This window comes from Rhinatrema bivittatum, chromosome 9 (genome assembly GCF_901001135.1).
Source record: "Rhinatrema bivittatum chromosome 9, aRhiBiv1.1, whole genome shotgun sequence".
In the NCBI taxonomy this organism is placed as follows: Eukaryota; Metazoa; Chordata; class Amphibia; order Gymnophiona; family Rhinatrematidae; genus Rhinatrema; species Rhinatrema bivittatum.
In genome coordinates, this window is record NC_042623.1 from 116,249,155 (window position 1) to 116,273,565 (window position 24,411).

General features: G+C 46.1%; 1 protein-coding gene across 3 annotated transcripts in view; it reads right to left on the minus strand.

Annotated features, from left to right (window-relative positions):
- The window catches only part of LRIG3 (leucine rich repeats and immunoglobulin like domains 3), a 266,498-nt gene that overhangs the window by 26,060 nt on the left and 216,027 nt on the right, over nucleotides 1-24,411 (minus strand). For all 3 annotated transcript variants that reach the window (XM_029615808.1, XM_029615807.1, XM_029615809.1), the window contains exons 13-14: nucleotides 7,588-7,908; nucleotides 6,648-6,929 (exon numbers count right to left, since the gene is read on the minus strand). In XM_029615808.1, coding sequence (XP_029471668.1) covers nucleotides 6,648-6,929; nucleotides 7,588-7,908 — 603 coding nt within the window. The remainder of the gene's footprint in view (nucleotides 1-6,647; nucleotides 6,930-7,587; nucleotides 7,909-24,411) is intronic.

Below are 24,411 nucleotides of genomic sequence, written 5' to 3' on the forward strand. Positions count from 1 at the left end.
ATCCAGACTATAAAACCTGGAAAAAGTATGTAGGGAGGACCACATTGCAGCTCAGCAGATATCGACGGGAGACAACAACCTAACCTCCGCCCATGACACGGCCTGAGCCCTAGTGGAATGAGCCTTAACTTACGTAGGCAATGGCTTTTCAGCATCCACATACAAGGCTGTTACCACCACTTTAATCCAGCGAGCTACTGTAGCCCGCGAAGCCAGAGTGCCCAGCTTACTTCTTCTATGGAGGGCAAACAGGCGATCTATCTTCCAGAAAGGTTCAGAAAGTCTCTCAACATCCCAAGAGGCGCAGAAGGCGATACTCCTCTGCATCCCTGTACTTATCCAGGGTCGGCAGGAAATGGATTGATTCAAATGAAATTCTGAGACCACTTTGGGCAAGAAGGATGGAACAGTATGCAGCTGTAACACCCCTGGAGTCACCTGAAGGAATGGCTCCTGGTAAGACAAGGCTTGCAGTTCGGAAATTCAAGGCACAGAACATATAGCCACCAGGAACACTGTCTTCAAGGTCAGTAACCGCAAAGCAAGGCTACTCAGTGGTCGAAACGTAGGGCCTGTCAAGAAATCCAGCACCAAATTGAGACTCCACAATGGAACTGGTAACCTCAAGGGAGGCCTAAGATGCTCCACTCCCTTCAAAAAATGGGCCACATCAGGATGAGACAACAAGGAACCATCATTCACTGGGCCTCTGAAACAGGCAAGAGCCACAACCTGAACCTTCAAGGAATTAAAGGCCAATCCTTTATTCAACCCATCCTGCAAAAAGTCCAGAATGAGCTGGATCTTAACTGAATGAGGAAGAGCACCACACTCCTCACACCAATCCTCAAATACTCTCCAAGCCCGAGCATGGAGTAAAGTGGCAATCATCACAGAATATCCATGTTTCGCACTGCATTCTGCTCAGGAGAATATTTGTGAATTTTCTTACTTCAAATGATTTAAAATGCCACCAAAAAGAAAAGGCAGAGTAAGGAATTACCCCTCAAAACCTGTTCTACCTTCCAGACAAAAAACGATCTTGCAAAGCGCCGTGATACCCGCGAAAATTAGGACAAGTGCTCCGGCTGTTAGTCTGCATGGAGGAGAATGCGACCAAACTTCGGAGGAAGTTTCGCTTAGCCCACTAGATGAAAGACCAGCTCCAGCAGCTAGAGAGACATCGACGCCGAGCTTGAGGCTGAGCCCCGGTGTTGGGCTTCAAGCCTCGCAGGAAGCGGGAGCAGCGCCGGAGGAGTTGCTCGTGCTGAACCCCCCGATCGAGGAGAGTGTACCCAGAGTGTTCAAACTGGAAGGAGGGGACGTTCAAGCGGCAGGAGGAGGTGAGAGGCAAGGAACTTACTCCCTTTCCTTACCCGGAGAATGTTTGGGCCTACAGAAGCCCGAGGTGGTTAGTCTCAATGCGCTATGGAATTTAACATCTGCCATAGCTAAATCTTTTATGGATTGCTCGGCTAAGATAAATTCTTTGTCCCAACAAATGGAAATATTGAATAAGAGCTTTGATGTGCAAAAGCAGGAAGCCTCAGAGATTTTTTGAGAAAATGGAAAGTGACTTAAAGCAAATAAAAACTGTTCAAACCACTATAATCCAAGATTGTGGTAACATCAACAGGAAGTTTGAAAATATCGAAAATGTGTTAAGACATCTGAACTTACGTGTTCTCAACTTTCCAGGGTAATGGGGGCATTTCCCCGAATTACAATCAAACGTTATTTCTCTGAAGTGTTGGAATTTCCTATTGAAAGTGCTCCACCCCTGGACAAAGTTTATTTTCTACCTAATAAGAACAGCAACAGATGCAATAAGCCCCGAGAGATCTTGATAACCTGACAGATTTTCTTTAATTTTCAAGTTACAAAATTGAGAGATGTCCAATATTGATTACTTTCTTTAATGAAAAAGATCTAGGAGAAGTAATGAAAATGTATTTCAAGAAAGTAAATGCTTTATTTATGGGGGCAAAAATTAGAATCTTTCCTAGGAGCCTCATTCTTTTTAAGGTTTCCCTGCAAATGTGCTGTCAAATATAATAGGGGCAGTTATATTTTTTTCCAACCAGAGTAATTAAAATATTTTTTACAATCTAAGAGAGCTTTGTTACAGCTTGAGAACATTTAGGGGTAGATTTTCAAAAAGCGCGATTTGGCGTACTTTTGTTGGCGCATCAGGCGCAAACAAAAGTACGCTGGATTTTAGTAGATACGCGCGTAGCCGTGCGTATCTGCTAAAATCCTGGATCGGCGCGCGCAAGGCTACCGATTCCGTATAGCCGGCGCACGCCGAGCTGCGCAGCCTACCTCCGTTCCCTCCGAGGCCGCTCCGAAATTGGAGCGGCCTCGGAGGGAACTTTCTTTTGCCCTCCCCTCACCTTCCCCTCCCTAACCCACCCCCCCGGCCCTGTCTAAACCCCCCCTTACCTTTGTCGGGGGATTTATGCCTCCCGGAGGGAGACGTAAATCCCTGCGCGCCAGCGGGCCGCTAGCGCGCCGGGACGCGACCTGGGGGCGGGTCCGGAGGGCGCGGCCATGCCCCCAGACCACCCCAGGCCGTAACCACGCCCCCGGACCCACCCCCAAAATGCTACGTCCCGCCCCGAAAACGCTGCGCGGATCGGGCCCGCCCCCGACACGCCCCCCTCGGAAAACCCCGGGACTTACGCGAGTCCCGGGGCTCTGCGCGCGCCGGTAGGCCTATGTAAAATAGGCGCACCGGCGCGCAGGGCCCTGCTCGCGTAAATCCGGGCGGATTTACGCGAGCAGGGCTCTTAAAATCCGCCCCTTAGAGCTCATCGTAGTAAATAAAAAAGGGTATTAGGAAAGCCTTAAAATATTATATTTCCTTTTATTTCTCCTCTTTTCTTCTGTCCACCCCCCCAAATTGGTGGTCTAATGGGTAAAGTCACAGAAATGTATTTTCTTGAAGTTAAATATAATTACCTATGTATTGTTATTTAATACCATGTTTCTTTTACAAAGTTGATGTTTTATTTTTTAAAAACTGAATAAAGTATAAATTAAAAAAAAAAAAAGAATATCCATGCTTCAACAGGCAAGCCCTCTCAAACTGAAAGACAGAACAGAGTCGGATCCTTGTGAAGAACTGGTCCCTGCTGCAACAGATCCATGTGTGGAGAAGATAAAGGGGGGGGGGGTGTCTCCACCAGGAGCCTTTGCAGATCTGCATACCATGGACACCTGGGCCAATCCAGTGCAACCAGGAGTACCAGTCCCCTGTGGCCTTTGATCTTGCGAATTATCCTGCCCAGCAAGGACCATGGTAGAAACAGGAGGACCTGTACGAGAACATCTATGCTCAGGGACCACAGATCTTTCCTGCGACTGAAGAATCAAGGAACCTTCACACTGCGAGAAGTCACCAGCAGGTCTAGGAACGGAAGGCCCCAGCGATCCACAATCAGCTTGAAATGCCTCGCCTGACAACACCCATTCTCCTGGGTCCAGACTTTCCCTGCTGAGAAAGTCTGCTCTTACATTGTCTTTTCCTGCAATGTGAGAGGCTGAGATCATCCGTAGATGTCCTTCTGCCCATTCCATAAGTTGGTCTATTTCCTGTGACACTTGTTGGCTCTTGGTTCCTCTCTGGCAACTGATGTAGGCCACCGTCACTGCATTGTCCGACATCACGCAGACCGTTTGATCCTGCAGCCAGTGGCTGAACTGCAAGCATTCCAATCAGACCGCCCGGGCTTCCTGGTACGTGATGTTCCAGTGGGACTCCTTGGCATTCGAACACCCTTGGGCAGTCGGCTCCTGACAGTGAGCATTCCAACCCTGGAGACTCACATCTGTCATAAGTACCAACCAGGTCATGGAGGACAAGGAAACTCCCTTTCTCAGATGAGCCTCCTTCAACTACCACTGGAGGTGAGAGCAGATTTCCATCGGCAAGTGGAGCCGAACTGAATAGTCCTGAGACTGCGGGTTCCAACGAGAGAGTAGCGAGCACTGTAGAGGACGCATATGCGCCCTCGCCCATGGCACCACTTCCAGGGTTGCTGCCATCAAGCAGAGTACCTGTAGATAGGACCATGTCGTCGAGCGTATAGTGTTCACCAACTGATGCACCTGAGACATCAATTTCTGAATTCGAACTTCCAATAGGAAAACTCTGTCCTGTTCCATGTCGAAACAGAACCCCAGATTCTCCAACGATTGGGATGGCTGAAGACTGCTCTTGCCCAGTTTCACATCCAACAGAGCTCCTGCAACCAGGAATCAACCTTGTACTTCACCAGTTGGCTCTCTTCCTGAGACTTGGCACGAATCAGCCAGCTGTCCAAGTATGGGTGCACCAGGTTCCCTTCGGTTCTCGAAGCTGTTGCCGCTATTACCATCATAACCTTGGAAAATGTCCTGGGGGCGGTGGGTAGACCAAAGGGCAGAGTCCAAAACTGATAATGACGCCCAAAAACTACAAAACGCAGAAAATGTTGGTGTTCCAAATGGATGGGAATATGAAGGTAGGACTCGGACAAATCCAGGGAGGTCAAAAATTCCCCAGGCTGCACTGCCATTATCACAGAGCATAAGGTTCCCATTTGAAAATGAGTCATCTTCAAATGATGGTTGACCCTCTTGAGATCCAGGATGGAATGAAAGGAACCCTCCTTCTTGGGCACAACAAAATAAATAGAATATCGCCCCATACATTTTTGAGACGTGGGCACCAGAACCATAGCCCTCAGCCTGAGGAGCCTTTAAAGCGTAAACTCCACTGCCTCCTTCTTCTGCGGGAAGGGGCAAGGAGACACCATGAACACGTCCCAAGGAATACTGTGAAATTCCAGCTCATATCCTTCTCGTAACACCTCCAGCACCCACTGATCCGATGTGATCTTAAACTAGCTCTGTAAAAGAGAAAGGGGACTCCCCCTATCTCGTGTTCCCGAAGGTGGATCAGCAAACCTTCATGGCGAAGCTCGGGAAGATCTTCCACCTGAGCCCGCTCCTTTCTTAGGCTGTCGAGGACAAAAGGACTGAGACCTACCGAAAGCCCATATCCTTCTGATATCACCTCCATGACCCACTGCCTCAATGTGATCTCGACCTACCTCTGAACTCAGCCTTACTAGCTGAGTAAAAAGGCTGTCTCCGGCTGTGAGGAAAGAGGGCATCTGCCGCCACCGCCACACTCAGCCTCCTGCACCCACTGTCTTTCAGCTGAATGAGCAGCTTATTCCTCACCGGGATACCCAGCTATCGGACCAAGGCACACCTCTGAGGGACCATGGAAATCACCTAAGGAATTCTTAACTGGGGGAAGGACCTTTTGGTTTCACTGCAGGATAGCGGGGCTTTCTTTTCCAGAAGTCAAATTTCTCCTTCCAAAAAATCCTAAGTAATTCCCACAGGGAGATGCACGTTCACCATCTGCTAGAGACGGAGAATACTGGGAGGCTGGGGTCACTGCAGGAGTATAGGTCAGCTTGCTCAGTCTCCATATGCTGGTAGGGGAGCATAACTCACTGATCCTGAATCCATCTGTCTACACGCTAGGGAAAAAAGTCATTGTCTTCTTTTAACAGCATTTAAATTTGCTTATTTGTTCTGTGCCACCTCATTAATGGGCTATAGCCAAGGAACCTCCCTCTCCCGGTCTCCCCCAATCCACACAAGAACTACTGTGGAACTGGCCTATTCCCATGGAAGGCAAGGAGACAAGAGGCCAGATTGAAATGGAAGAAGCAGCAGTGCCGCCACCGCATCTTTCCACTCTTTGCCCATGATTTTGATCACAACAGTAGCAGCAGTACATCACAGGCCATATCTTACTTGCCTGATGCTCGGGGCTAGAGCATCACACTTTGACCTGTGCAGAACTATGGTGTCCCATGTGGTTCAAAGTGGGACCTTCCAGCCCCTGAACAATTCTGAGGCACTTGTTGTAATCTTAGAATAAAGCACTGAGGCACTGGGCAGGCAGGTAGGGTTGAGGCTGAGGATTGGTGTGATCAGTGAGAAGGTAACTGGTAGAGCTGTCGGCAAGGTTTGCTGAGGACCCTGGGTAGAAAGAAGGTTGCACAGCAGATGGAACTTCGGCACGGGTAGACTGCATAGCAGATGAAACCGTGACAACGATTCACTTCACCTTCCCTATTCTCTAACTCCCTTCTACCTTCCCAACACTGATCACTAAGATCCCTTCGCCATTAAAAAAAAAAAAAAAAATTAACCTGACACATAAGAAATGTCAGAAAAGTTTATATAAAGTGAAATAAAAATTTGCATTTAATATAAAAATATATGCAAATGTGCCACAATTGCTGCAGTATTTGAGAAACGTTTTTGCAGAATCTATCCTTGAGCTTCTGCTGGAAACTAGGGCTGTGGCTTTTGCTCAAGAGGTTAGTAAAAGAATGGGAACTAATTGTGTGAGAAACAGGCTATCAGTAAACAGCGCCTGCTAAATTTGTGTTTTTCACAACTGGTATAAAAGTGTCACATTATATTATATAGAGAATTATATAGAGAATGTAACATTGCCATAGCAGTGACTAAGGACTGTTTTGAGCAAATATCATATACAAAGATGATTCTGAATCCATACTTTTAGCAATAAAACAGGCAAGTTGAATAAGGTACACATCAGCTTCTCTTCTTACCAAGTACAGTAAGTGTTGCATTAGATGAAATACTTCCAGCACTGTTTTGAGCAGTACAGCTGTAGACTCCAGTGTCTTCAATTTTTACATTCACAATAAAGAACACATCATCTTCTGGCATTACATGCATGCGTCTCTCACGTGCAGCAGGAAAATCTGTGCCACCATTTTTCTGCCAGGCTATCTGTGGTGTTGGATGGCCAAAGGCAGCACATTCTAATCGTGCCAATGCACCAGCTCGAATGGTGAGGTCCATGGGCATCTTTGTAAATGAAGGAAGCACTGTAATACAACATATAAGGTATTATGGCATGCAAGATGTAATAAAAAAAGACTTATTGCCAGTTGATCTTTTCTGATCTTAGTGGGATGCATTTTCTGTTTCAGTATTTAGCTTGTAAGACCTCAGCTACTTTGTACCTGTGAGACAGTTTTTTTTTAAAAGAGAAATTCCAAGCAGAATTTTCCTTTGAAATTCCACCAATGTACCAGTGCCATGGAGTAAAATTTACATTTAGGGATTTCAAAATGATATCCCCATGCATATTTTAGAGGGTTAACCCTTGTTCATCCCTTTTCATCACATACTGGATGAGGGGTGGGGGGGGTGGATGTCAATTTTCAGAAGGCATTTTTCTACAAGTAGATACCAGTTTACGTACTAAAAAACTTCTGAAAACTGTCCCAAGTATTCTTCCTTTTATGATCCTCTGTTTCAATAATAGTTACAGCTTTAAGAAAGATTCTGGTGCATAAAAATTCAGTAAAACCTTCAGAATTAAAAATTATGATCTTTAATAAGACTTTACAAACTATTTGAGGCTGAAACCTATTCAGAGTCCTTCCTCCTATAAATGTTAAGTATGAAGCCAAAGCCTACTCCACATTCCTCTGTAATGCACATTTTCTCAAAATTTACAAATTACAATGATATACATACTGTTCACTGTGAGCTTAGCTTTTACGGAGTACGATGAACCAAAGTGATTTGAAATAACACACTGGTATTTTCCTTCATTGCCAAATTCAACCTTATGCATACGCAAGATAGTAGTGTATTCCATAACTTCACCGCCTTGAGCTCGGAGGTGTGCATAATTTTCAATCTCAGCGTCATGCAGCAATTCATTGTCTTTCCTCCATGCAAATGTCATTGGGGAGTTACTGCTGCTGGCAGCTGAGCAGATAAAACTCACATTGGAACCCTTTATTGCCGACTGGGTTTCAGGCTGGACAGTAATCTGAGGTTTAGGAAAATCATCTAGAAAGATTAAACAGAAAAAAAGCATAAGTAATGAAAGCCCACAACTGCATGCCTCAAGCCTGTTCTTCTTGGGAAATGACTTTTATTGGTACTGATACAAAGGAGCGTATAAAGAACATATCTCTATAACATAAAATCATGTTAAGTTTCAGATCCAACTTACATAAGTATCAGAAATAAGACACTAACATTTTTATTCCCCTATAATTATTTTTCACATCTCTAATTATGAGGGCAATTTTTAGTAACCTGATTATTTATTTATTTATTTATTTATTTTTTAAAATTCTTTTACTATAAGACGCGGTCTTATCGTACCGGTTTACAATAGAACAGGGGAAACCAATTAACAACTATATAGAAGGTAAAAGTTACATCAAACAGGGAGCGAAAAACATGGGAGCTGGAGGACAGGAAAGATATTTTAAAACGATAACAACTGAAGAGTGGTAAAATGGTCATTGAGAACAATGAAGAACAAAAGAAAGCGATACATAATCGGCTAAGCTCGGCTGTAGGTTAATCTTAGGCAATTATACACAATTATTCATAAATCTTATGGACGGGGGGAGACATGGAGAGGTAAGGAGGGGGGGAGGTGGCGGGGGAGGGACCGGGGGGGGGGGGGGGAGTTAGGGAAGCGGTCAGGTGAGAGTCAATGTGGTTGATAAAAAGTTCCTTCAACGGTAAGCTTGAGTGAACAGCCAACAGAGTGATTAGGTGAAACAGAGTGATTAGGTGAAAGGTCCATAGGTAGTTTTGTACCCATAGTCCTGGCAGGCAATTTTCAATGAAAAGTTGCTTATGCGAGTATCTGCTGACAAACTACCTGTGGACTTTATACTGCTTTTTTCTGTGGACATAGAAAAGCAGGAAAAATATGCTTGCAAATTTGAAAATTACATTCTGCATGCTTACTTTATTCTCCCAAACTAAACACAACCCCAAGAATGCCAATTTTTAATGTGGTTGAAAGCATGTGTTTACTCTTTAGCCTTTCTGAGAGCAATAATTCAGACAGACCTATTTACCTGGGTAAATCACTATTTACCCAGGTGATTGGCTTTGAAGAGTGTTCTCTAGATGGCTTTTTTTTCCTTATTATGATTTTGCAGATAGAGGACAATAAGTAGTAATGCCTCTGGTCACATCCTTCTCCTTTGCAGCCTGAAGATGGCGTGCTATGTGTGGTTCAACATCCTATATTCGGGCTTTTGGCAACAAAAGAATGATGCGGTGGTTCAAAGTACTTTCACTCTCCTCATCCTCCTACTGCCAGCTGCAGAGGTGGCAGATGTTGAGTTTCACGACTAGCTGAGGGGGTGGGGGAAAGGGGATGACAGGATGGGATGGAGAGATTAAAGGAACTGGGGGCGGGGGGGGGGGAGGGTTGGGAAAATTAGGTGACAGGATGTGAGAGAAAAGTGATGGGGATGTGAAGAGGAAGTGAGAGAAAAAGCTGTAAGGGCAGGGGTCCCCCAAACTATGGCCTGAGGGTTAGATGCGATCCTGGACTGAATTTCATCTGGCCCCCAGCAGCAGTGACAGGAGGAGCAATGTTACTGGCGGGAGTACATTCTACTTCTACTGCCAGCTAAAACCTGAAGCTGTAAGTGCAAGTGGCAGCACATTAGAGTGGCATAGGCGAAGCAGGCCGGTGCAAGGCCACCACTCATTGGCAGTGTAGTGTAAGGAGACTAAATGCACAGTAGAATCTTTATGGTGAAAATTCCATGTGTGACAGGGAAGAGTAGAGTACAGCAGTGGAATTATCTATTGTCCACCTGGCCAAAAAGAACAGATGGACAATGAAATCTAACAGTGTTTAAGGAAGCTAAGAAATTCGGTAGCACAGTAATAATGGGAGATTTCAATTACCACAATATTGACTGGATAAATATAATGTCAGGATACAATAGAGAGGTAAAGTTTCTAGATGAAATAAATAAGTTCTTCATGGAGCAGTTGGTCCAGGACCAGATGAGAGGGGGAGACATTTTTGGTACAGAGAAGTAATGGTGGCAGGGCTGCTCTGCAACAGTGATCACAGTGCGATTAATTCTGACTTAATGAATGGAGGGAAGACGTTAAGTAAATCTACAGCTCTAGCATTACACTTTCAAAGGGAAACTAATAAAATGAGGAGATATAAGTTAGGAAAAAAAAAGGTGCAGCTACATCAGGCATAGTCATTGTACCATCTTGGAAATCTAGTCCAAATGTATTCCAGGCTTTAAAAAAAAGTGGAAGGAAGGACTGCTGGCTTAGTTAAAAGGTGAAGTGAAAAAGGCTATTTTAACAAAAACTTATTTTAAAAATTGGAAAAAGGATCCATCTGATGAAAATAGGAAAAAGCATAAGGACTGGATGGTGTACAGAGTTCTGGAAGAACTAAAAACTGAAACTGCAGATCTGTTAATTTTCAAGCTAGCATTACAATCCTCTATTGTACCCGAAGATTGGAGTGTGGCCAATGTAATCTCAATCTTTTAAAAAGGCTCCAAGGGTGATCCGGGAAACTATACACAGGTGAAACTGATTTCACTGATGGAAAAAATCATGGAAATTATAGGAAAATTGGTTCTTACCTGCTAATTTTCATTCCTGTAGTAACATGGATCAGTCCAGACTCCTGGGTTTATGCATCCCTGCCAGCAGATGGAGACAGAGAAAGTTTCACTACACTGCTTCATAAACGCAGGTGCCACCTGCAGTTCCTCATTATTGACCTGTACCCAAGCACAAAACACTTGCAAAACTCGTAAAAACTTCTCCAACAATTCTATATTCCATACCCTGAAAAGTTTGTACCAAAAAATTACAGCTGAGCGGACAACTCTTCACCTCCATAGATTGGGCGGGTTCTGGACTGATCCGTGGTACTTCAGGAATGAAAATTAGCAGGTAAGAACCAATTTTCATTTTCCTGTATGTACCCGGATCAGTCCAGACTCCTGGGTTGTACCAAAGCTCCCTACTTAGGGTGGGACCTGAAGAGTCCCACTCGCAGGACACTCTCGCCAAACGACACTCTATATCCTCTACATCTAGATGGTAGTGCCTTGCAAAAGTATGCAGCAAATTCCAAGTCGCTGCTCTATAAATTTCCTGTGGTGAAACCAACTGGGCCTCTGCCCATGAGGCTGCCTGAGACTGTGTAGAGTGAGCCCTCAAGCCATCAGGCACCTGACGGCCTTTGAGAATGTATGCTGACCCAATAGCCTCCTCAAGCCACCTCACAATGGAAACCTTGGAAGCCTGGGTACCTTTCTTCGAACCATTCCCTAAAGTGAAAAGATGATCAGATCTCCTAAAATCATTTGTTACCTTGAGATACCTCAGCAAAGTTCTATGGACGTCTAACAGCCTAAGCTCCCGTGCATGAGGTGAGGAAGCATCCAATTCTGGAAAAGCCGGAAGCTCCACTGTCTAATTAACATAAAAGCAGATACCACCTTGGTAAGAAACGAGGGAATCATCCGCAAGGACACTCCTGAGTCCGAGATTTGAAGGAGTGGATCACGGCAAGATAAAGCCTGTAACTCAAGAGATTCTCTTCGCAGAACAAATGGCTACCAGGAAAATGACCTTCAAAGTCAAATCCTTAAGCGTCGCTCTGTGGAGAGGTTCAAAAGGTGGCTCACACAAATCTCAGAGAATGAGATTAAGATTCCAGGATGGACAAACTCTCCTCACTGGAGGGCACAAATTCTTAACCCCCCGAAGAAACCTAACCACATCAGGATGAGAGGACAACATGCAACCCGCAACTCTACCACATAAACAAGCCAGAGCCACTACCTGTACTCTGAGGGATTTGAAAGCCAAGCCTTTGATCAAACCTTCTTGAAGGAAAGATAAAATCTGAGTCATCGAAGACCGTAAGGCTTGTACACCTTTAGTTATACACCATGCCTCAAAGTCCTTCTACCCTCAGATATAAGACAATAAAGTAGAGGTCCGTCTAGCTTGCAGAAGAGTAGTAATAACCGCCTCTGGGTACCCTCTTTGTTTCAAACGCTGCCTCTCAAAAGCCTGGCTGCTAGACAAAAGTGATCTGCCTGGTCTGAAAATATGGGGCCCTGTCAAAGAAGACGAGGAAGATGATTGAAGCGTAATGGTCCGTCCACTGCCATATTGACCATATCTGCGAACCACAGCTGACAAGGCCACTCTGGGGCTACCATCACCACTTCTCCAGGATGTCTCTCTATCCGACACAAAATTTTTCTTAACAGAGGCCAAGGAGGAAATATGTAAAGTAGAACCCCCCCTGAGGCCAGGGTATTACCAGAGCATCAACACCTTTGGCCCTGTATTCCCGTCTTCGACTGAAAAGTGAGATGCCTTTAAACTGAGACACGTTGCCATTAGATCCATATGGGGACAGGCCCACCTTTCTCAGATGAGCTGCATCACTGAATCAGGTAACTCCCATTCCCCTGGACCTAGCATTCTCTGACTTAGAAAATCTATTTGAACATTTTCGACCCCTGCGATATGAGATGCCACTATCTGAATCAAGTGCTGTTCCGCACAAAGAATTAACTCCTGGGCCTCCTGGGCCATTGCACGACTCTTGGTTCCTCCATGCTGATTGAAATATGCTACGGTCGTCGCACTGTCCGACAAGACCTTCACTGAGCTGCCTTGAACCAAAGGTAGAAAATCAAACTACGCTAGCCACACTGCTCTGGTCCCTAAGCAATTGATAGACTAAGAGGCTTCTTCTGCCAACCAAACGCCCTGGGTCGATTTGTCGCTGGCATCGGTAGTAAGAAATATCCAACCTGGGACTTCCAGATCGACCCATTGGTCATCTGCAGCCACCAAGACAGACTGTTCCATGCATGACCATCGAGCGAGACGGGCATATGAAACTTCCGACAACGGATTCCACTGTGCCAACAGAGCTCTCTGTAGCGGTCTCATATATGCAAAAGCCCATGGCACCAACTCCAGCGTTGATGCCATTGAACCTAGAACCTGCAAAAAATCCCAGGCTCTGGGAACCTGTAAAATCAACAGACCCCGGACTTGCATCTGTAACTTGCAGACTCTCTCCTCCGAGAGAAACACCTTGCCTTTCAGAGTGTCGAACCGAGCTCCCAAGTAGTTTAGGGTCCGAGATGGGATCAGCTGGCTCTTCTCCAAATTCAGCACCCAGCCTAGAGATTCCAGGGTGTTAATTACCTTCTGCACTGCCACACAACACGCCACTTCCGACTTTGCTCTGATGAGCAAATCGTCTAGATAAGGGTGCACCAGTACCCACTAGGCATCGCAGCCAAGGAAACCATGCTTGACAAGTTCAAAAGGAAACAATTATAATCATATGTTCTCGCCTCCCTTCTGAACTTTTGAATAGTTCTGGTTACTAAAGGAATTTGTAGATATGCAGAAAGGCGGCACAATTGCATGGAATTGAGAAAGTAACTGCCAGCAGCCTGTTCATAGAGGGTACTATAGAACAGTAAGTGTGAATCCTGTTGTTTGCACTGCCACAAAGGCATTCCTCAGAAGAAGAAAAGGTTCATTGCTCTTTGATGGGCCAATGGGCATTCGTGTGGCTGCAGCTGGCAACTGAACCGGTCTGCCAATTGAATTTCAAGTCATTGGAAGATAGGTGACTTGCAGAAACCTCTTCCAGATTACCCAATCCCAAATTCTGCATGCCTTCTGATAAGAGTCTATTCTTCCTTGTTTGTTTGTGTAGAACATGGCTATCTGGTTGTCTGTTTAGATTAGGACAATTGTCTCCTTTAACCAAGGACTGATTATTCTGAACACACTGTAAATGGTTGCATTACAGATAATTGATATGAAGAGAACTTTTTGCTGGTGACCAGGTTCTTTAGGAGTAGTGACTGCTGATGCTCTCCAGTCCAGAATGCATGTATCTTCAGTTATTTTCTCTAAGAGAAGCTGGTGAAAATACGGACTTCAAAAAGATTTTCTGGATCTAACCACCACTTCAGGGAGCAGATGAGAGTGTTGGCTGAAGTTGCTAGTTCCAATGACATTTCAAGTGGCACTGAGCATGGCCATTATGATTATTCAGACATTTGAAATATATTCTTGATACAGAAGATTTGAGGACCATCTTACAAGTCTATCAACTACTGTGTATTACTGCAATTCCTTGCACATTGGATTGCCTACTAGCTGCTTAAAAGCACTGCAGGTATTGCAGAATTTTGCTGCTCACCTACTTTCTGGAAAGCAATAATAGGACTCCATGGGAGCATATTAACCCAGTACTGAGGGAACTGCATTGGTTACCCATAGAGCAGCAGATTAAATTTAAGATTTTAATTTTGATATTCAAAATCCTAAAGCAAGCTGGCATTTATGTTAAGATTCTCCTGGATTATTCTGTCCTTTCTAAGAGTTAAGGTCCTCAGGAAAACTTTTGTCAATGACTCCCTCTATTAAAGAGGCCCATCTCTTAGAAACCAAAAAACATTGAACATTGTTTTCAGCAGGTCCAACTCTCTGGAATGCCCTTCTTGATGCTTTACGAGCATTTGATGATATAGTTCTCTTCCGCAAGCAGCTTAAAGCTATTTTATTCCAAGAGGCTTATGGATAACTCTGGTATAAAAGTGTTCAGACTTGCAAGTAGTCAGGATGTGAGTTTTTTGTTGTCTGTGTATGTAATTTTATATTGTTTTTATGTTTCTTGTTATATATACTGTAATCCATCTAATACGATTGTGTCTATATAGGGGGATAACTATTTTAATAAATAAATACAAGGAACATTGCAGTCATATGATTCAACATTTGTTGCAACCGTCCCTTCCTGACGGCTTCACTCCGCCTACCTTTCTTTCTTTGCACCTCCTCTCACTATGGATGGACGCCTGGCTGCCGCGGCGTCTGCTTGCCGTCCTCTCCAGCGTCCTTGGACCGGCTTGGGCGCTGCCTCCCACCATGCTCTGCTGGTACCTTAGGGCGCACGCGCCACGCGCCCCTCACTATTTCCTACTTGACGCGAACCTCAGGGGCGTCCCCCTGTGATGACATCACGCTGCCCGGATATTTAAAGTCTACAATGTTTGCTAGCCTTTGAGTTAGCAAGGGGGAATCTTACGGATGGGATTTGCTCTCCGTACCCAGCTACTCTGCCTCTCCAATCTTCCATTGGACTCTTAATGCTAACGGGGTACTCGCTCCTTGGGGGCCTCACTTGCTTTTCAGGTCGCTATCAGGAAACCGGTACTCGCTCCTCGAGGGCCCATGTTCCCTGACTCGCTGCCTGCTCCTACCTTCTCTTCTACCTGGAAGGATTCGCTATCTTCAACAGCAGTGAGTACTACCATCTTCACCTCAGAGCTGTTCCCTGGAACTAGGTACTCACTCGTCGAGGACCTGTCTCCGTTCCAGCCCTAGTGCCATCTCCTACATGGAACTGCTGTGTGAGTACATTACCTTTAAGCCTCTCAGCTCTCAGGGATCAGGTACTCGCTCCTCGAGGGCCTGCTCACCCTATCCTGGGGTTCTCCACTACAGCACTGCTACCGGAGGAGTCGCTGTTCCAGCGCCTGAGGGATACTAGCCCAGCCGGGCTACTTCTGCTGCTCACCACTGCCACCTCTAGTGGCTTCATCACATTGTCTAATAAAGCAAATGTTGCTTACCTGATGTAACAGGTGTTCTCACAGGACAGCAGGATGTTAGTCCTCACAAATGGGTGACATCGAGGATGGAGCCCACCACGGAAAACTTCTGTCAAAGTTTAAACAGAACTTTGACTGGCCCCTACTGGGCATGCCCAGCAAGGCCCTGACCCTGCAGCCAGCAGGGGTCTCCCTTCAGTCTGATTTTCAAAGCTACAGGCAGTGCCTAAAAAGTAAAAACAAAACAAACCCAACACCGCGGGGTGGCGGGCGGGTTTCGTGAGGACTAACATCCTGCTGTCCTGTGAGAACACCTGTTACATCAGGTAAGCAACATTTGCTTTCTCACAGGAAAAGCAGGATGGTTGTCCTCACAAATGGGTGAGTACCGAGCTGAGGATGTCCTGACTTGCACCAAATGCACCCAATGACGTGCAACAGGCACAACAACTGGGGTGGTATTTGGTAAAGGGCATCCGCACCCTACCGGGAAGGTGGAAGGGTGTTGGTACATCACGTTGGAAAAAGGTTACGCAAGACAGATTGGCTGAAGATGGAGTCCTGTCTTCCAGCTTTGTCCAAACAATAGTGGGCTGCAAAGGTATGGAGAGAACTCCAGGTTGCAGCTTTGCAGATGTCAGGAAGCGGCACCGATCGAAGGTGTGCCACTGACGTCGCCATGGCCCTCACAGAGTGTGCTTTCACACGGTCTTGAAAAGGAATGCCAGCTTGCTGATAGCAAAAAGAAATGCAGTCCGCCAACCAGGAGGAAAGAGCCTGCTTACCCACAGGATGTCCTAACTTGTTAGGATGGAAAGAGACAAATAATTGAGTGCTCTTCCTGTGAGCAACTGTACGGTCTAGATAAAAAGCTAGAGCTCGTTTGCAGTCTAGGGTATGCAGAGTCTGTTCCCCGGAGTTGGAGTGGGGCCTGGGAAAAAAGATAGGTAGTATGATGGATTGATTAATATGAAACTCAGAAACTACCTTAGGTAAAAATTTAGGGTGAGTGCGGAGTACCGCCCGGTCCTGCAGGAGCTTAGTGTAAGGCGGATAGGTAACTAGGGCCTGCAATTCACTAACCCTGTGAGCTGAAGTGATAGCCAAAAGGAATAACACTTTCCATGTGAGATACTTTAATTCACAGGAGTGCAGAGGTTCGAAAGGAGGTTTCATTAGATGACCAAGAACCAGGTTAAGGTCCCAAGATGGGGCCGGAGGACGTAAGGGTGGCTTCAGATGGAGCAAGCCTTTAAGAAAACGTGCTACCAGGGGTTGTACTGAAATAGGGACACCCTGTACACCTTTATGGAAGGCGGCTACCGCACTGACATGCATCCTAATGGAAGAGGTCTTTAGACCGGATTCTGATAGGTGCCATAAATAGTCCAAGAACTTAGAGATTGGACAGGAAAGGGGATCAAGGGACTGAGAAGTGCACCATGATGTGTACCTTTTCCATTTATATGAATAGGATCTTCTGGTAGAGGGCTTTCGTGAAGCTATCAGGACACGAGAAACCGAATCCGAAAGGTTAAAAGGCTGAAGGACTAACCTTTCAACATCCATGCCGTCAGGGACAAGGCTTGGAGGTTGGGATGGAGGAGGCATCCGTCGTTTTGAGTGAGCAGATGCGGATCCGTTCCCAGAGGGATGTGCCTGCGGATGGAGAGATCCTGGAGTATGGGAAACCACACTTGGCGTGGCCAGTGGGGTGCTATCAGGATCATGGTTCCTCCGTCCTGGCGTAGCTTCACGAGAGTCCTTGACAGAAGAGGAAGTGGAGGGAATGCATAAAGCAGACCTGTCGTCCACTTGAGGGAGAAGGCATCTCTCGGCTGAAAGTGTTGGCTCCGAATGAGAGAGCAGTAATCGTCCACTTTGTGGTTCTGAGGGGACGCAAAGAGGTCTATGCGGGGAAAACCCCACTTGTGAAACAGAGAGGTCACTACCAGAGGATCGAGTGACCACTCGTGTGGCTTGAAGACACGGCTCAGCTGGTCTGCCAATACATTGTCTACTCCCGGCAGGTAAGTGGCCCTGAGGTACATAGAGTGGGAGAGGGCTTCCGCCCAGATCTGCGCAGCTTCCTGACACAGAAGGAAGGAGCCTGTGCCTCCCTGCTTGTTTATGTACCACATGGCCACTTGGTTGTCCGTCTGGATTAAGATTATCTGATGGAATAGATGATCTTTGAAAGTTCGGAGTGCATAGCGGATTGCGCGAAGTTCCAGGAAATTTATCTGGTGTTCGGCCTCCTCTTTGGACCATAACCCTTGGGTTTGTAATTCATCCACATGGGCTCCCCAACCGATGTGAGAAGCGTTGGTGGTTAGGATTACTTGTGGATCCGGTGGAAGAAAAGGTAAGCCCTGAAGGAGGTTGACCTGAGTTGTCCACCAGGTTAAGGATAGGCGCAGGGCCTGTGTGACTGTGACTATGGAGGACAGAGGCTGAAAAGCTTGAATCCATTGGTGTCGTAGAGTCCATTGTGTTACTCTCATGGCTAGTCGGGTCATGGGAGTGACTTGAACCGAGGATGCCATGTGTCCTAGGAGAATGAGGAACTGGCGAGCCGTGGCAGTGTTTTGAGACTGGAGCTGGCGAGCCAGGGATATTAGGGTGTGGACCCTCTGAAGAGGAAGGTAAGCCTTTGCCTGCAAGGTGTCCAAGTCTGCTCCAATGAAGGATAAGGTTTGAGACGGGACTAAGCAAGATTTCTCGTAATTGACAAGAAACCCTAAGGAAAGGAGTGTTTGAATTGTCAATTTTAGGGAGGATTGAGCTATATGTTGGGAGGAGGCCCTGATTAGCCAATCGTCCAGGTAGGGGTAGACGTGGACACCTTCCTTCCTTAGGAATGCTGCTACCACTACGAGACATTTGGTAAAGACTCGTGGGGCAGAAGCCAGACCGAAAGGTAGGACACGGTATTGATAATGGTCGTGGCCTACAAGAAACCGCAGATATTTGCGATGGGATTGTGTGATCGCAATGTGGGTATAAGCGTCTTTGAGGTCGAGAGAGCACAGCTAATCCCCCTTTTGCAACAGAGGGAGCAAGGCGCCCAGGGTTACCATCTTGAACTTTTCTTTTTGCAGATACTTGTTGAGGGCCCGAAGGTCCAGAATTGGACGTAGCCCCCCTGATTTCTTTGGTATTAGGAAGTATCTGGAATATAATCCTTTCCCTTGTTGACAAGGAGGGACGGGTTCTATAGCTTTTGATTGTAGAAGAAGGGATACTTCTTGATGTAATTGAGTGAAATGGCTGGTTAGACTCCATGCCTGAAGGGGCGGGGAGTCTGGCGGAAGTGTTATGAAGTTGAGGTGGTAACCCTGTGCGATAATTGCTAGCACCCACTGATCTGAGGTGATCTGTTTCCAACGGTGTAAGAAGTGGAACAGTCGACCCCCCACAGGGATGTGTGGAAGAGGGAGATGGCATGTGCTCAATACAGGGAAGTCAAAGGCCCGCCGTAGGCCCAGGAGGTGGGGCTACAGTAGGTCTTTGCTTTCTCGGCTGACGAGGCTGAGGCATGTTAGAGGACCGTGCAGGACGAGCCCTAGTTGACGGAGGGTAGTAGCGACGTGGTCGAAAGAATGACTTCTTAGAGTCCTTCTTTTGCGGTTGCTTGGAGGTCACCTCAGGTGGGACAGATGAGAGTTGTTTCAACGTCTCATGGTGGTCTTTTAACTCCGCCACAATCTGTTGAATTTGCTCTCCAAACAAATTGTCGCCTAAGCAGGGCAAATCAGCAAGACGATCTTGGACTTCTGGGCGAAGGTTGGATGACTTTAACCAAGCCCAACGTCTGGCTGAGATGGCTGTGGCTGAAACCTTCGTGGAAGCATCGAATATGTCATAGGCAGTCCTAATCTCGTGCTTCCCTGCCTCAAATCCCTTGTGAAGAAGGGCTTGAAGCTGTGGTTGGTATTGATCCGGCAACGTGTCAGCATAGTCTTGCATCTGCTTAAAGATGGCTCTGTTGTATTGAGTCATGTAAAGTTGATATGAAGCTATGCGTGAAATCAACGTAGCTCCATGATACACTTTCCGTCCTACACTATCCAGGAACTTGTTGTCCCTGGTAGGTGGGGTAGAAGAGTGCGGCTTAAGACGCTTGGCCTTCTTCTGCGCGGACTCAACCACAACAGAGCGATGATCCAGTTGAGGTTTTTGGAAACCTGGTGCTGACTGGACAAGGTATGTGGAGTCAGCTTTCTTGTTAACTGGTGACACCGATGAAGGAGATTCCCAGTTTTTCTTGAGCAGATCCAAAAACACCTGGTGTATAGGGATGGAAGCGATGATTTTTGGAGCATCCAGAAATTGAAGTAGTTCCATCATCTGGTGTCTATCATCAGCTTCAGATTGTAGTTGAAAAGGTACAACTTCTGACATTTCTTTCACAAAATTAATGAAAGATAGATCCTCAGGAGGAGATCTTTTTCTACTCTCTGTAGGAGATGGTGGCGAAGGCAGATCTGTGTCAGAAGAGGTATCATCATCATCACCCCAGGTATCGTAGGGATCATGTGTGGCTTGTAGCCCTGATGGACCTGGCTGAGGCTCTGAAGGCATCGATGGAAACAGAGGTGGAATCGGTGCAGTAGGTGGAACCAGAAATGGCATCGATGGCTTCGGTGCTGCCGATGGAATCGGTGCCTGGCGCGGAATCGATGGAGCCGAAGGATAAATCGGTGGAGATATACCAGAAGGTACCGATGGAACTACCCCGGAAGGGGGAATTCGAAACGGTGTTTCTCCTGCCGATGAGAAACCAGTCGGAGACGGTGGTGTTGTCGATGGCACTGGAATCACCGATGGAAGGGCCGTCACGAGTGCCTCCATGCGGCTCAGTAGCGGTGCTAGCGCTTGTATCAACGGCTCGGTGGTCGGTTCCCTCCTCGGTGGCGAAGCCGGTGCCGGTGTCGGTGCCGGGGGTGGCACTGGAACCGGTGCCGGAGACAGTGCCGATGGAGGTTGTAATTTCTTCATCGCTTTCTCGATGGCCTCCTGGACCAGCCGGTCCAGTTCTGCCCGGAGACCAGGGGTAACCATACCCGGCTCGATGGGAGAGGGAGGCTGAGGCAGGGCCGGAGGGACCACCGTAACCGGTGGGATCACGGCTCCCACACCCCGAGAGGGTGAGGGTTTCCTCGATGCCGGCGAACGAGACGTGGAGGGCATCCGGTCTGTTCGCGGCTTCTTTGTCGGTGGCTCGGCTTGAGCAGAGGTCGATGGCTGTGGATCCTCGACAGGCCGAGACTTATGCCGTCGATGGCGGTGCTTTTCTTTCCGATCCCCTCGCCCATCCGGGGAAGGGACGGGAGTCGACGGCCGAGAAGCGATCGATGGCGGACGGTCACCGGAGGGTTGACGATGATGGTACAACTTCGACGGTGCCGGTTCCGATGACGTCGATGCTATCGATGGCGTTGGGGTTGGTGCATGGAAGAGGAGCCCCATCTTCTCCATCCTGGCTTTGCGACCCTTGGGTGTCATTAAGGCACATTTGGTGCAAGTCAGGACATCATGCCCACTACCCAAACACATTACACAAACCCTGTGGGGGTCTGTGATGGACATAGTCCGGGTACAATCCGGACAACGACGGAACCCCGTTGCCATGGCTGGAAGCCAAAATTTAGGCTGGGGATCGGTAAGTGCCCACAGGCCTCGAGGACCAAAATCGACGGCAGTCGATGGAAGAAGGCAAAAAACTTACCGGGTTCCGTAAGATGACTAAAAAATTTGTCGAAGGGAGACCCCTGAGGGGCAAATTTTCTTAGGAAATTAATTTCCAAATTCCTGTCAGGAACGTGGTTAGAGAGCTCCTTTCACCGCGTGGCAACTGCTGCGCGGAAAAAAGAAGACTGAAGGGAGACCCCTGCTGGCTGCAGGGTCAGTGCCTTGCTGGGCATGCCCAGTAGGGGCCAGTCAAAGTTCTGTTTAAACTTTGACAGAAGTTTTCCGTGGTGGGCTCCATCCTCGATGTCACCCATTTGTGAGGACAACCATCCTGCTTGTCCTGTGAGAAAAGATCAATCTCTGTGTTTGTGTGTCCTAAGCTGAGCCTGACCTGTGATCCCTCACGGGACTTCTCCCCATGGGCGTGGTCAGCTGCCACAGTGTCCAAGGGTCCACCCAAACCTCACTAATTATAACAACATTTTCATAAAGTTTCAAGAAAAAACCTGCTTTTGGTTTATAAGTAGCAGAATTATTTGTATCAAGACTAGCTCTCTTATGGTGGAAGAAAAGCCTTCCTCTGCATGGTGTCTAGATGCGCTGCTAAAAATGCCATTATATAGGAAAGCAGCATATTGTTCTTTTGGAGCACCAATGATGAAACCTATGATTTGAAGGGTTTCCACTGTAAGAGAGAGAGAAGAGCAAGTCTCTTGAGGAGTTTGACCAGAAATAAGCCAATTCTCCAAATAAAGAAACACAAAGACATTTTTTATCCTCATATGGGTAGCTACTACAAGGCATTTTGTTAACACTTTGGACACAAGTGAAAAAAAGGGAAAAAATTGTTACTGATAAGCATCTTGTATTATGAAGCACAGAAATCCTATTTATTTACAATAATTTATATTCTGCTTATTGCCAGGGTCTGTTCTAGGTGGATTCCAATAAAATAAAAAAATAAGCACAACAAAATGATACAGGGCCCAATATTCAAAGCTGGCCATATAAGTAACTTAGCTGGTTAGAACCTATCCAGTTAAGTTATGAAGTATATTCAGCGGCACAGCGAAGTCGCTGAATTTATACGTATATGTGTGCACTTCACTGGATAATTGTACCCAGCTAAGTTTAGACCTGCTCTATGATGCTTCTAAACTTAAGACTTGTGCTTACATGTCTACCTCCGAATACCAGCAGTTAGGCTGTTATACACCTAACTCGTTTCACCCCTGATTTGCCCAGTACATGCCTACTTTTTGTGCGTGTAACTTTTAGCCATATAAGGGACTTATATGGCTAAGTGGCGACCGCTGAGCATAGGCACATATTCAAAGACCGCTAGTTAGCAGAGTTTACACCTTGCTTCCCACAAGGTTTTTTGGTGAGTATCTTGAAGGGGGGTGGATGGTCTAGGGGAGCAGTGTAAGGTGCAGTTGGATTTGAAAATAATTACCAAAACAGGAAAAGGGTGGTCTGACTTGTGGACTATAATACTTTTCACTAATTTAGGTGAGGTTTGGGGTGTTGGGTGTGCATGACTTGAAAGGGCCATCTATTAAATTTGGTTGGGGAAGGGAGAGAATCAGGTTGCAGGCTCCTTAGCAAATTATCTGGCCACAAGGCCGGATAACTAAAAAACCTAGCCGGTTATATTCAACATAGCTGGTTAGGTTTTTCAGCTCTCCTGCTGTATGTAACTGGATAACTTTGGCCTAGTATATTCAGCAGGACGTTTATCCTGGTGAATATACAGGACAAGTTAATAGAGTAACCTCATATTTTGTATCCTTCCTCCTATTGAAAGGTTGCTGAATTGTGTGATAGGAGTATCTAGCAAGAATTGCAATTAAACTCGCAGAGGACAGAACCCAAAGCCAGGCTAGTCTTCTGGCTCCAGTGGCTTTTTTTTTTTTTAGCTTTTATTGTTTATGATTTTATGATTTTGTTTTTATTTGTTAAGCTTGATATTTATAAGCTTATTAGTTAAGCTTGATATTTATAAGCTTAACAAATAAAACCAAAATCATCAAATCATAAACAATAAAATCTAAATTTTAAAAAAGCCACTGGAGCCAGAAAACTAGCCTGGCTTTGGGTTCTGTCCTCTGCAAGTTAGTTCATGGAAAATCTGCTGATGCACCATATACTGGGGACAATATCTTCAGAGAGTTTAAAATACAATAGATTTTGATGATAAATGTGTTACTCTGCTTCCTCTATCAGCAGCAGTAACAGAAAAATGAACATCCTGGAAGACCTTTCCCTCAGTATTACAGAAGACAATACTTCTACTTTAGGAGAAGACACCAAGAAGAAGTGTCATATGCCTCACAAGCTAGTCTAATGAGGTGTTTACTACATTCCTTAGCATCTTTGAGTAGTGGTAACAGAGAATCCTCGGCCTCTGACAAAAGGCCTTGCATCACATTTTCTAATTTCTGCAGCATGAATACCATATACCATATATTGGTGAGCTGCTATACTGGAATCTCAGACTAGAAAATCTTCTCTGCTGTACTGTCCAACAGGGCAGAATATTTAGTAGGTGGTGAAGTGGAGTGGGTCTTTCTATGCTTTGCATTTTCAGAGTTGATTCTACCACAACAGATTGATGGAGGAAGTTAAACCTTTTGGTGACTTGGATAGGTTTGGACTTTGTATTTTATATACAGATTTTTAGAAACTGGAAGCTTAATCCAAGTGTCTATCTCATCCTTGATTGAAGTTCCTGTAGATGTCTGCAGTGGTATAGCAACCATGTGTTTGGGACATTCTATGAACTATAATAAGCCAAAAATAAATATCCAATGTGAGTTCCATCTGTTACTGCAAAGAGAAGGAAAGTTCTACCATTTCTGCAGAAAAGGAGGATATACAATATCCTCTGGAGGAGAAGTACTCATAGGAGGTTGCAGAGATGAGTGCAGATGAAGCCCAGTGGAGTCTTCATTGTTTGAATGAAAAGGTGGCAAAATGTAAGACAATGAACTTTCTTGTGAAAGGTTCCTCCTCTGATGCAATTCTTTCCCAAGAGGAAGAGAAATCATGAGATATCTGTTGTATTTGAGGCTGGGATTCTCCTTGCCCACGATGGTAGAGGGAAATAGAAGACAGTTTCCTTCGCGGGAGCCAATGACTCCAAAATGGGAGATGTTTGCTATAGTGGTGGAAGAGAAGATAG